The 13,525-nt window shown below is 32.0% G+C and overlaps 1 protein-coding gene across 2 annotated transcripts in view; it reads left to right on the top strand.

Moving 5' to 3' along the window:
- The window catches only part of LOC145334646 (rabphilin-3A-like), a 64,781-nt gene that overhangs the window by 35,321 nt on the left and 15,935 nt on the right, over window positions 1-13,525 (top strand). The window contains exons 12-18 of one of the 2 annotated variants that reach the window (XM_080180194.1): window positions 882-1,259; window positions 1,924-1,975; window positions 2,595-2,613; window positions 2,926-2,997; window positions 5,344-5,377; window positions 8,674-8,734; window positions 9,089-9,120. In XM_080180194.1, the coding sequence (XP_080036320.1) occupies window positions 882-1,259; window positions 1,924-1,975; window positions 2,595-2,613; window positions 2,926-2,997; window positions 5,344-5,377; window positions 8,674-8,734; window positions 9,089-9,120 (648 nt within the window). Of the gene's footprint in view, window positions 1-881; window positions 1,260-1,923; window positions 1,976-2,542; window positions 2,614-2,925; window positions 2,998-5,343; window positions 5,378-8,673; window positions 8,735-9,088; window positions 9,121-13,525 lie in introns of both variants that reach the window. The other variant, XM_080180186.1, reaches the window with a different exon arrangement.

The following is a 13,525-nucleotide window of genomic DNA, read 5'->3' as shown; positions in this document are numbered from 1 at the left end:
GTTTCCTTCCTGTCGTCGTGCTGATTCAGATTCCTTCCACAATAATGTAAAGGATAATTTTAGTTCAGGTTGCAAATTAAAGTTATATCATGTGCAATAATATACCAAGGGGGGGGGGGGTAAAGTGTTAATATCCCCCCCCCTTAAAAAAAATTTGATGCGTAGGCACAAATCAAACAAGCTTTTGAAGTCCCTTAATTCGCCGTTCTTCATCATGTTTATAAGCTAGCTAAATATACATGAAAACCTAACAGAAGGCTTTGTAAACAAGCTTTACTTTGTAAAAGAAGTCAGTATTATATTTAATTGCACGTTCATGATCATAATAGGATTTATGAAGGCGTAAATGTTAGAATAAATAAATAACATTTTGTAAACCCCCCAAAAATAATGTTTCTTTAAAATAAGTTCGAGCCAATGAATGATGTAATAAATAATTTCTAATTTTGTTTCTCCAACTATTTGTGATGATTATTTTGTATTGTTTCATTCACTGATGTAAAACGAAGACACAATAGTGCACTAAATTAACTATGATGGCAAACTCATTGGGGCCATTCATTCATTCTTTAATGTAAAAATATAAATAAAAACAATTGTGTTCATATGTGACATGGCAGAAAAAAGTTAATAAACAGATTGATATAATGAGAGGCTAAAGAAAAAACGCAAAATGAGTTAATTAATAGCTTTGTGATAAGTACTAATGTTTAAGTTTGTCAGTCAAGTTTACTAAATAGTTAAAATAAATAAATACACATTGTTCATTTACATCTGTTTTGGACATCTTAATCTAAAATTGTTAATTCTCATATTTACTCTTTTCAATACTAGCATGTAAATTTACAAGCAGACAATATTCAGTTTTATATTATTTTCAGTAACTACAGTTCCCTGGAATCCCTGGCATGTTCTGACCCCGGCCTATACACCAAAACCACCGACCAGAGTCCGCGGCCGAGGCCTAACCTGCCGCTGCCGTTACGTGGCCACCCGCCACACCATCACAACCGTCCAGTTCCACCGCCGCTGTCCAGATGCGGCAGCCCGGTACATTTTCGACCTCGGCCACCCATACCCCGGCCCAATCGGCCGCCAGGACCGCCGTGGAATATGCGGCCACCTTTTCCACCGCCTACGCGAGGGCCCCGTCCACCTCCCCCTTTGGGAAGTCCACGAGGGTCACCACGCGGGGGTCCCAGAGGTCGGTACCCGAGTGGTCCAAGGATCAGAACATCTAGACCGATGTCATGTCCAAGGTAAAACTTTTTAAAAACAACTCCGACACAATTTCACAAATTAACAATTTTTATTCTTTCTACAACTAGAGAGACAGGGATGGGTTGATGAAAGATAAATTGACATTTCTCAAATGTTTTCAGAACAGAGAGAGGTTACCCCAGACTAGGATATTATCATAGAATAATATTATACTTAGGGTTGGTGAGACAGGTACTTGTTTGTTACCAGGACTGACAGAACAGAGAGAGGTTACTCCTGGCTAGGATATTATCATAGAATAATATTATATTTAGGGTTGGTGAGACAGGTACTTGTTTGTTACCAGGACCTACAGAACAGAGATTGGTTACTCCTGGCTAGGATATTATCATAGAATAATATTATATTTAGGGTTGGTGAGACAGGTACTTGTTTGTTACCAGGACCTACAGAACAAAGAGAGGTTACTCCTGGCTAGGATATTATCATAGAATAATATTATATTTAGGGTTGGTGAGACAGGTACTTGTTTGTTACCTGGACCTACAGAACAGAGAGAGGTTACTCCGGGCTAGGATATTATCATAGAATAATATTATATTTAGGGTTGGCGAGACAGGTACTTGTTTGTTACCTGGACCTACAGAACAGAGAGAGGTTACTCCGGGCTAGGATATAATCATAGAATAATATTATATTTAGGGTTGGTGAGACAGGTACCTGTTTGTTACCAGGACCTACAGAACAGAGAGAGGTTACTCTGGGCTAGGATATTATCATAGACTAATAATATATTTAGGGTTGGTGAGACAGGTAATTGTTTGTTACTTGGACTTACAGAACAGAGAGATGTAACTCCTGGCTAGGATATTATCACAGAACAGAGAGAGGTTACTCCTGGCTAGGTATTAACAGAGAATAATATTATATTTAGGGTTGGTGAGACAGGTACCTGTTTGTTACCTGGACCTACAGAACAGAGAGAGGTTACTCCTGGCTAGGATATTATCATAGAATAATATTATATTTAGGGTTGGTGAGACAGGTACTTGTTTGTTACCTGGACCTACAGAACAGAGAGAGGTTACTCCTGGCTAGGTATTAACAGATAATAATATTATATTTAGGGTTGGTGAGACAGGTACCTGTTTGTTACCTGGACCTACAGAACAGAGAGAAGTTACCCCAGACTAGGATATAATCATAGAATATTATTATATTTAGGGTTGGTGAGACAGGTGCCTGTTTGTTACCTGGACCTACAGAACAGAGAGAGGTTACTCCTGGCTAGGATAAAATCATATAATATTATTATATTTAGGGTTGGTGAGACAGGTACCTGTTTGTTACCTGGACCTACAGAACAGAGAGAGGTTACTCCGGGCAAGGAATGGGGGATCTTCAAGTCTTTTCAATTTGGCCTTTTTTAAAATGTATATGGATTAATGTTAATGCTATAAATTGAAGAAAAAATCTTTTAATAATTACTTCTAAATAAACTTAATTCAATATTATTTGAATTATAAAAATGATTCAGTTTCTAATTTTAATTTAGAATTTATAAAGCTAGAAATTTTAGGATTGTTAATTAGTAATTTAAAAATTTTTATTCCACCTTTTCCAAATCTAGAATATGCAACAGTTATAAAATATTTCATTTTCTTAAACTAAAAAAGACTTGGAATGTTGCATCATGTCAGGAATCATCATCTCCATCTGACAATGACCTGACAGAAGTACCCCTCTCCACTTCCTTGGATGGAAAAACTAAGAGAGGTAAGTCATAGATAAACAGTATTGTCGCATAAAATTGTTGCGGACATGAAAGGGAAAAAAATTCGCGAAATAAACCAGCGTGCAACAACGATCCACCAGGGGGGTGTAAAACCATTTGGGGGTAGAAAAAAGTTTTAGCTTTTTAAATACCAAAATATCTCTCTTTTTAATGGGTTTTGTATAGACTTTTTTCATTGTGGATCAGAACTGGTTTTTTGCAGCTGGAAATAAGTAATCTGATTAGAAATCATACTGAAAAAAAACTACATTTCAACATCATTGTATAAAAAGCTTACATTAAGCTTGCAATGTTTATAGATTTGTATTTCTTTAGAAGAAAGAATTACAATTTTCATATAATTACAGAGTAATGCAGAATTTCTATAAAAATTTTATTTAAAATTTTAAATTAGAATGTTATTAAAACAGAGTAAGGTTTCTTTTAAAAAAAAGAAGTTTTTTTATTAATAAATTTGTTTTAAATTTAGATGTGTAAGAACTAATTTTAAATATTAGTTTGAGCAAGAATGTTTAGGGCTCAATAAATTTGTTGAAAATTAAGTTGAGAGGGAAACTATTCCGAACAATACTTTTTAAATGCGCAGCATTTCCATAATTTACCTTATTCAGATATTTAGAGGCATAAGACAATGGTCGATAAATTGATGTACATTCCCAATGATGATACACATAATTACTCTATCTAAAGATTAAAATCATTGATTGAAACGTTTAGATAAACCAACCAATCAGAATTCATTTAAAGGATCCAAAGCCAACGATTAAGAAAACGTTAAATAAAACTTTTGGGAGTGGTGTAATAAACAGCCAATTGTTTCCTTCATGTTTTAATTTGTAATTTTTACGGTTCTTTCACATAAAGTGTCTGTTGATCACTGATACCCTGCCGCCTTTTTTTTAATTAATAGAAAATAAAAGGGTGGTGTTTTGAAAAAATTTAAGAGGGGGCGGGGGGAAAATGGTATTAGTCCTCAATAAGGTATTTCGTGTTAAAGCGCTATTTCGCTTTTTTTTGTCATGAATCTATCCGCCAATGAATGTATACATTCTTGTTTGTCCTTCTGCATCGAGGGTACTCGAAAAAGTTGTGAGCTTAATAGATAAAACTTGTTTCATGAATGATGAGAGCGAGGGAGAGGACAATGACGGAAAAGTTATCCTAGCACATTTCGTGTCCCCGATATTTATAAACTACTAAAGGCAGAAATAAGCTCCAAAATATTGGTGGAGAAGAGAGGGAGGGAATAAATTAGTTTTCTATACATTACTAAAATAGATTATAATTAAACTTTTTTTCCTTTGTTAAGTCTTTTATATATTGTATAGGAATAGGGTATAACCAACAAGCAAAATAAATCTAAAATAATATTTGGGGGGCAAATGGAGAGGTCGTCAATTTTACGATGTGTTGCCCCCCAACGACAGCTGAAAAACACGTATAGGTTTCGTGATTTTCTTCCGAATCAATTTCGTTATTGGTATGAGCTGTATTGGATTGCTTCATATGCAATTTTTAAAATTATTTCATTTAAAATTTTTCAGTCTGTCATGCAATTTATGTGTCTTTGCAATTGCAAATATAATAAAGGTACTAAGAGAGAGGTAATGTCTGATTGAGCCAATAGGAGAATCGCATCGGTACATACATTCAAACTCATTGGTTGAAATTGTGTACACATTTTGTTACGAACGCATGTTTTTTTCATTTCATACATAGATAAAAGTCAGCTGTAAACAGTATAATTTCTTAGTAGAAAGCTTTGCGGAATCAGACTTAAATTTGAATGCTTCAAACAGAGGTGGATTCTTTAAAAAAAGTTAGGCTGGCTGCTCGCTGGTGAGGCAAAATTATTTTTGTGAAAAATCCTCCAAAATCGCATAAAAAAATTTACAAAAACTAAATAAAATCTTAAAAGGGTTATTAACATATGATTTTGTAGATTTTTAATGTGCTTTTGGATGATTTTTCACAAAAATAATTTTGCCTCAATATCAAGTAGCGAGTCTATCAATTTTTAAGAATCCACATCAGCTTGAGTCGAAAGTAAACAATACTTTTGTCTGCTATAAATGTTCCTTCTTAGATTTGACGGGTTCAGAAAATGCTTCTATTCTTATATTCCTATTGCAAATATATACCTATCTTTCTAAATATGTATCTAACCATCTATTAATGCATTTATTTATCCATACATAAATCAATCAATCCACAACTGTTTTCCTTATGTATTTGTTTATATATACTTTCGATCCATCTATCAATCAATTAATTCATTAATATTCAAGTCTATCTATTAAAAATTTCTGATATTTGTATAAATTTAGGAAGCGCTGATGGAGTGATATCAACCCTTAGAAGGTGAGAAGTTTCACTTTTTATGTTTAATGACCAATAGTCTAACATACATATATAAATAAATTTGTGCGGGGGAGGGTTTGGGAGGGATTTAGATAAAGTAAAAATGATTTGCATCCCAAAAAACTAGCAACCACTTTTTATGCACGCAGCTGCTAGCCTAAGATTTTAAATTATATAGTTTTTTTTTAATTAAGAACTCGCTTACAGCTAAACCTATTGAGTTCTCCATGATAGGAAAGTTTCACTTTGGTCTCTGAAAAATATAATCTAATTCACTTGGGGATAGTTATGTGTTAAATTACTGCCCTCCCTTGCCTCCCTTATATGCGCAATGGAAAAAATTTTAAAAATTCATAAATAATAAAATTTACTATGACATTTTTCAATTTATTTTTGTTGGACATGCGTCAGTTTTTATTTTTAAATGTAAAATATTTTCTTTTCTTGTTTTTCCTAAACTTTAGATCTAAATTTGTATCGCAAATATGTGACCAACAATAACAAGAAAACACAGCTAGAAATAAATAAATCTTTAAATAGAACTTAGATTCAAACATTTTTTATAGTAAGTCTTCTTTATGATTTTAATATTTCTGTTTGCTCTAGAACCATTTTTTTAGCATAGCTACTCTAGAGTATCTTCATGTTCCTACGTCTGTATGTCACAACGTTCATTTGCTCACAAGGTTTTCGAATATAATTCTACCATATTTTACTATTTGCTATTACTATATTACAAACTTCCTGCTTTTTTTTAATGACAATTTAATTCAATTTTAACGTTATCTTTTATCCAAGATATTGTTAACTTCTTATGCTGAGCTACATATGGTCAAAATTATACCTGTTTATTTACATTTCTTGATTTATTCTGTACCCCTAATCGATTAAATTAATTTCTATACTTTAAAAATGGTTTTCTTTCAGAACTATTCTTGTTCTGTATTAATAAACTTTTTTTATTAAATATTTGTATAATGTTTTGTAAAATCTTTTTTTGTTACCTATAACTTTTTACGTTTGAACTTTAAACAAATTGATATTTTGAATTAATAATGAAAAGACAACAAGGATGACAACATCCATTAGTAGCAAAGCACAAAAATTATGTATGTACAATCTGGCAAAGTGATGTTACAAAGCAGATATTTAGTGGTTTTAAAAGTAAAAAATATATGTATGCCCTTTGTAGTGTGACAGACATACCAACGGACAAAACCCGCGACCGTGGCTAAACACGTAGCGCATCCGCTCGTCGTCGGGAAGGTGATAGGTTCGAATCTCGGTCCGACACCGCGTCATAACTAAAGACGTTAAAAATGGTTCCCGCTGCTACTATGTCAGATGCGCGACTTAAATAGTCATAGTGGGGGGAATGCCTTGGCCCAAAAACAGGCGCAACTCGTTACCATGCACAGTTGGGACTTCTCAGACAAAGGTCGTGCATCTCAGAGAGTTGGTTGTCTGATGGGCGAATGGACGCTTTACACCGCAATCATAAGCGGAGTATGTTTCAAGGTGCGTGGAGAGAGGTCTGGTTACCAACGGACAAAGTCTGCTGTATTCTGGATGCCCCTTTTTAACAGTGTATCTTCACAAAAAATCATTAGTGTATCTTAACTAGCAGCCATTAAAATCACATTTCCATCAAAGCGTTATGAATTTTAGGGGAATGACGGACGGACGTACAGACAAAGTGTTTTTAGCTTCGCTACTTAAAAGAACGGTACAAATAAAAACTTGACTGACCTTTTATACAAAACTAAATGCTAAATCTTTTGATAAGGTCAAAGATGTTTCAAACAATTGATTTATAATCCTAAAAAAAATAGAAAAAAAGACTGATGTCCTGGGTTATAGAGTAGTTTGGCTCAAACAAATCAACGTACGATGCTATCTTTTTCCCTATAATAATATCATAAACCAACTTAACAATGGAAAAGATAACATTAATTGTTCATTATTTACTTATGCCTTGATAATAATAGCGTAATTGATATAATAAGTATATCATGTATAATATGTTAATTGTCTAGTTTAAAGATCTATGAGAAAAAAAAATTGTCTGTATTTTTAATACAATTATTCTTAGTACAGCAAGATACAATATCATAAGCGAATCATCTCTATAATCAAGTCTCAAAATGTAATTATGTCCTTTAACATAATTCTGTAATTACGTAATTTTGCAACAAGTTTATATACAATTAATATGTTGCGTTTCAAGTTTTGACACTATACAAGTGTTCATGTTCGGTTGTTCTTTAGTTTGCTTTCAGAGCTTCGCTTTTATGTATGCTGTCATCATTGATTTAAATTCAACATAAACCTAGCCATTGTGATCTTTGAGAACATTATTCATTAAGATTATAATAGAGTTATCACATGAATTTCTAATTAGAAAATAAACATATGTAGGTAAACATTACCACATCTGAAGGGAACCAAAATATAATTAAATTTAAACATTAAACTCAATTTCTGGTGTTTTAAAGTAAACCCTGGAATTTAGTACAGCCATAAATCCTAGTAAATGGCAAAGTAGAATGGATTTAATGGTTTAATAGGAGGGTTACACAGATAATTATATTTATATCAACAATGTATTAGTATTTAGTTTAATGTTTATAGGTACAGCTAGAATAAGGAAAATTTTACTTTATTAGATTTAAAGCCATACTAAACTTCTAATACGTTTCACAACAACAAAAAATACTTTGATCCTTCATCCGCTTATGTATAGTTTCTCGGGGTGTGAGGTTGATTTTTTAATAGCTGGCAGCTCAACTACATTTGCGTTTTGTTGACTTACTAAAGCCTAATTATTCAAAAATTGACAAGTTGTTGTTAAATATATGTCTTTTAGCAGCATTTGACCTTCTCGTTTTGTGTCTGCAGATTACTAGTAACTAACTTGTAACAGATAATCGGATTGTTTAATTATTCAAAGCAGCGGTTAATTACATACTTTTCTCGTAGTCATTCGAATCCGGTGGATAGGAACCGGTTCTCATCCATACGAAAAAACTATGTCTAGCATCGTATTATATCCAGTTTTCTACGAATATAGAAATGTACAATCATAAGATTTAAAAAAACAGTTTTTTAGCCGGTTCCTCCGGCACCTCGGGGCTAAAAAAACTAGTTTTAATCTTATAATTGTACACTCTATATCCGCGGAAAGCCGTTTATAATACGATACGAGAAATAACTATTATCATATCCCCTGCAGTCGGTAATTTTTTTGCTGATTATTTTCATATTCTAAGTTGTGCTGAGATGCATTGCTTTTATAGGCTGAGTACAGTCAACAGAAAATCAAGATCAAAAAAGAAAATTCATGATTTTGAAATAGAGGTATTATTTTATTAACTTCATGCATTTAATGGTAAAAAGTTAAGCGCAGGGGTTAGGGTTGTGTATATTTATAAGAAAAATATTATTATATGTATGTATATCATTATATTTCTAAGGAAAAAGAGCAATAGAGCTTTATAAAAATGACATAACGCGTCACTAAAAAGACTTTTAGTTAGACAATAAATTATTTCAGGGGGATTGTTTCTTTTCACTTTATTAATTTTCCAAAGGGTCTTATGTTTTTGATACGGAAATACTGTTTCTCATAATAACAGATTGAATTATTCTTTACGAAAAAAATTTAATTTAGTAAAGTGTTTTCAATGTCCTGATCAAAATATTTTTGTTCAGGATGATTCGGATTTCAATAGAAGTCCTATTAGGTAATCATTTTTTGTGTACATTTACATATTGAATTAATCATAGTTGTAAAAAAAGGATTTTAAATTAATTATAACTAAAAGTGTAAATTCTATTTTTGTACATTAATAGTCTTCATGTCCGATTAGGGCGATTAATATTAATGTTACAGGAAAAACAAAATATTTCGTTTCGAATTGTGAGTTCATACTTAAAGTATTCTGTATATAAGCAATTTTACGATGGTTTAAATGCTTCAAAATAGTATTATGCTTTTCAATATTAAACCATTGCCACACTATAAAGGTGAATGTTCGTTTCTGTCTGATTTGTATAGTTTTCCTTTTAATAAAAGGTAGAATTGAAAGTTAAAATGTTTGTTTGTTATAAGAAAATTATCGTTATTTAAAGTTAGTGAAAATTAAAACATAAAATATTTTTATGTCAAACACTTTGCTAAAGTTGAACTTACAATATTTGGATCATGGAAAGAAAACAAAGTCATTCCTTAATTAGGACAGAAGTCACCTTCCTAGGAAGGACATAAGTAGCTTCCCTTATGTGAGAATTTGTTAGATGAAGGGCATAACTTGTCTCCCTTAACAAAGATTTTGCAAGATGAAGGACATAAGTAGCCTCCCTTCACCTCACAAAACCTAGCTTTTTGGTCCTTCACATAGCAAAATCTTGCATAAAATAGTTTATCTGTCCTTCACATAGCAAATTCTTGCAAAACATAGCAAATTCTTGCAAAACTTAGCAAATTCTTGCAAAACATAGCATTTCTGTCCTTCACATAGCAAATTCTTGCAAAACATAGCAAATTCTTGCAAAACATAGCAAATTCTTTCAAAACATAGCATTTCTGTCCTTTACATAGCAAATTCTTGCAAAACATACCAAATTCTTGCAAAACATAGCAAATTCTTGCAAAACATAGCATTTCTGTCCTTCACATAGCAAATTCTTGCAAAACATACCAAATTCTTGCAAAACATAGCAAATTCTTGGAAAACTTAGCTTTTCTGTCCTTCACATAGCTAATTCTTGCAAAACATAGCAAATTCTTACAAAACATAGCAAATTCTTGCAAAACATACCAAATTCTTGCAAAACATAGCAAATTCTTTCAAAACATAGCATTTCTGTCCTTTACATAGCAAATTCTTGCAAAACATACCAAATTCTTGCAAAACATAGCAAATTCTTGGAAAACTTAGCTTTTCTGTCCTTCACACAGCAAATTCTTGGAAAACTTAGCTTTTCTGTCCTTCACATAGCTAATTCTTGCAAAACATAGCAAATTCTTACAAAACATAGCAAATTCTTGCAAAACATAGCAAATTCTGGCAAAACATAGCAAATTCTTGCAAAACATAGCAAATTCTTGCAAAACATAGCAAATTCTTGGAAAACTTAGCTTTTCTGTCCTTCACATAGCTAATTCTTGCAAAACATAGCAAAATCTTACAAAACATAGCAAATTTTTACAAAACATAGCAAATTCTGGCAAAACATAGCAAATTCTTGCAAAACATAGCAAATTCTGGCAAAACATAGCAAATTCTTGCAAAACATAGCAAATTCTTGGAAAACTTAGCATTTATGTCCTTCACATAGCAAATTCTTGCAAAACATAGCATTTCTGTCCTTTCAATTTATGAGATCTTAAGCTACAGACAGAAAAACTTTGCTTTTTTGTTTTCAATAAACCAGGATATCATAACACTAATGGAGTAACAATGTTGTTTGCAAAGTACAGTTGAAGCTTTCTGTCTGCCCTTGTACTATGTGTATTAGTGTCTGTGTATGTTCTCACAGCTTTAGTGGCCAGGTGGAAATATTGAGAGCCAAAATTATCAATTTAAAATTTAGAAATGTAGATTCTCTACAAAAATGTAGTCTCTTGATTTTTTTACTAGGCTTATTACATATTTTTTTTGTATTTTTTAAAATATATTTTTTTGGCCACCTAGGAATTTCATAACAGTATAGAAGGCAGAAAGTAATGTACTGTTTAAACTTCTATCTAACAGGAGATGAGAACTAACCTAACAATAGTAAATAAGGTTTAAAGAGTACATTTTTATATTATCTTATTCAGTGTTTATTTAAAATAACTAATAAAATTAAATCTTTATTCCACAATTTCATGTAACTGGAACACTGGAGAAGATAAATCTAAATTCATTGTCCTAGCATTGAATTAAAGAATTTATGTAATATATTTAAGAAGATTAATTATATTTCATGTGACAATTTCAATTGGTAGATCTTAAGGAGTAGTTTAATTTTAAATAATTTTTCGGGTATAGTCCCTTTCCTGACAACGCTCCTTAAGGGGCGATTCTTTATTTTTTTCACCCTGTGAGGCAATCACTAACCAATATAACCTAACCTAAACTAAAATAACCCATCAAAAGCCATTTAAAATATATAAGACGAATCGCCCCTTAAGGGGTGTTGCCACAAAAGGGACTATTCCTCATTTTTCTATTATTGAAAATATAGAATTTTGATTTGATTTTTTTTCATTTTACAATGTTTTTTTTCACTGTTTTAATTAAACGTTCCCCCCTTTCCTCTTGCTAATAAATAATGTACTATTACATAAATTGCGTCGATTATAAATTAATATTATTTAAATATTGTCTGCTAGCAATATGCAGTGGATTAGAACCGGTTCTCAGCAATACTGAAAAATTATATAAAGCATAATATTACAACCTATTTTAAAAATCTAGTTTTAATCTTATAAATGTACATTTTTATGGCCGTGGAAAGCTAAGTATAATACGATGCGTCATATATTCCTGAACGATGAATCATAAAATTATTGGAGATAAAATATCCTGTGGGGCAATCACCTAACCCAATATAACTTAACCTAACCTAAATAACCTCTAAAACGCCATTTTAAAAATACGACGAATCGCCCCTTAAAGCATTGCCACAAAAGGGACTATTCCCGAATAATCTTATGATCTAATTAGGGATCTAAATGGAAAGAAAATGGCCGAAAATTGATGTACATCCCCAATGATGATGCACAAAATTATCCTTTCTGAGATCAAAATTAGTGGTTGAACATTTAAACACGTAACTAAACTAACCAACCAATTCAAAAATCAACGTTCCAAAAGTTGGTTAATTTACGAATAAGAAAACGTTATTATAAAACTTTGGGGACTAACGTGTAATAAACAGACCAATGTCTATCTACACTCTATCTGGAATAATCTAAATTTAAATTATTTATATACAAACATGTATAAGTATAAACAAAATTAAACAAGGATGACAACATCCATAAAAGCGTAGCTCTAAAATCAGTAGGGTCTGTTGTAGGAATCATCATGCAAAGTTTGAAATTGATAAGACAATTATATCATGTCTAAATTTACGAAAAGAGGTAACTGTTACATATAGAAAGATCCAACCTAATTATAGAAAAGCTTCGTTTTGAACAGAAGTCTCAGGGATCTCTAGGGAAAATGGCCGGTAAATTTGTGTACATTCCCAGTATAATTAATTTAAAATACCCCTTTCAATACTTTACTTATTTAAAGTCTAATGTACTTTCCCTCCCTGAGTTTATCCTTATACTAAAGTAACAGGATGTCTGTGTGTTTCTCTGTGTGTGTTTGTATGTTTGTGTGTTTGTACCAAAGGATCTCGCTTACCGCTGAACCGATCGGGTTCTCCTTAACAGGGTAGCTTCCCATAAGTCCCGGGAAGGTTTATAACTATTTTGGGGGAGGGTACCACCACCCTCTCAGGAGAAATCGCCCCTAGAAAAAAATTACCCCTCCCGAAAAAGAGACTTGAACGAAACACAAACCAACTATTTCTGTAATTAGATATTTTAAATAAAAAAAACATTCAAAGTGCCACTAGAGGCCTCTAGGGGCGTAGCCGCTAGTATAAAGATAAAAGATTAAACAACAGTTTACTCTAATAATTAAACCAAGTATTTTTTTTCAGGGATGATTTTTCATGGAATGGTAAATTAGTTTTATTTTGTATTACAAAAATAAAAAAAAAACTTTAATTTATTCAATACTAAATATTTATGGGGAGAAAAAATCTAACTTTCTATCCGCTTTCCTAAAAATTCAAAGTAAGCCCTTGCAATCATTACATAATTTATCAGCTGATTTATTTGAACCGCTGAAAATGAAGTTGTCAACCATCTTTAGAGTTTGTACCAGATAAATGGAGAATTGCATTGAGACTAACAGCTATGACACTAATATGCCTATGCTCTATGTAGAGAGGTGTGTACTTTTCATCAAATACAAATGTCCAACTCTATGGTTTTTATTTATTTAAAAAGAAACCTAATTTCTATCTTTGGGGAGGGTTAGTTAATTTTTTTTTCTTGGGCAATTTCTCCTGTTTCTTTTAAATAAGCATTTATAATTGTAT

This window comes from Acartia tonsa, chromosome 2 (genome assembly GCF_053477335.1).
Source record: "Acartia tonsa isolate MP-2025a chromosome 2, ASM5347733v1, whole genome shotgun sequence".
Classification (NCBI taxonomy): Eukaryota; Metazoa; Arthropoda; class Copepoda; order Calanoida; family Acartiidae; genus Acartia; species Acartia tonsa.
The sequence above is the reverse complement of the archived record's forward strand: the minus strand, read 5'-3'. Positions and strand labels throughout refer to the sequence as shown.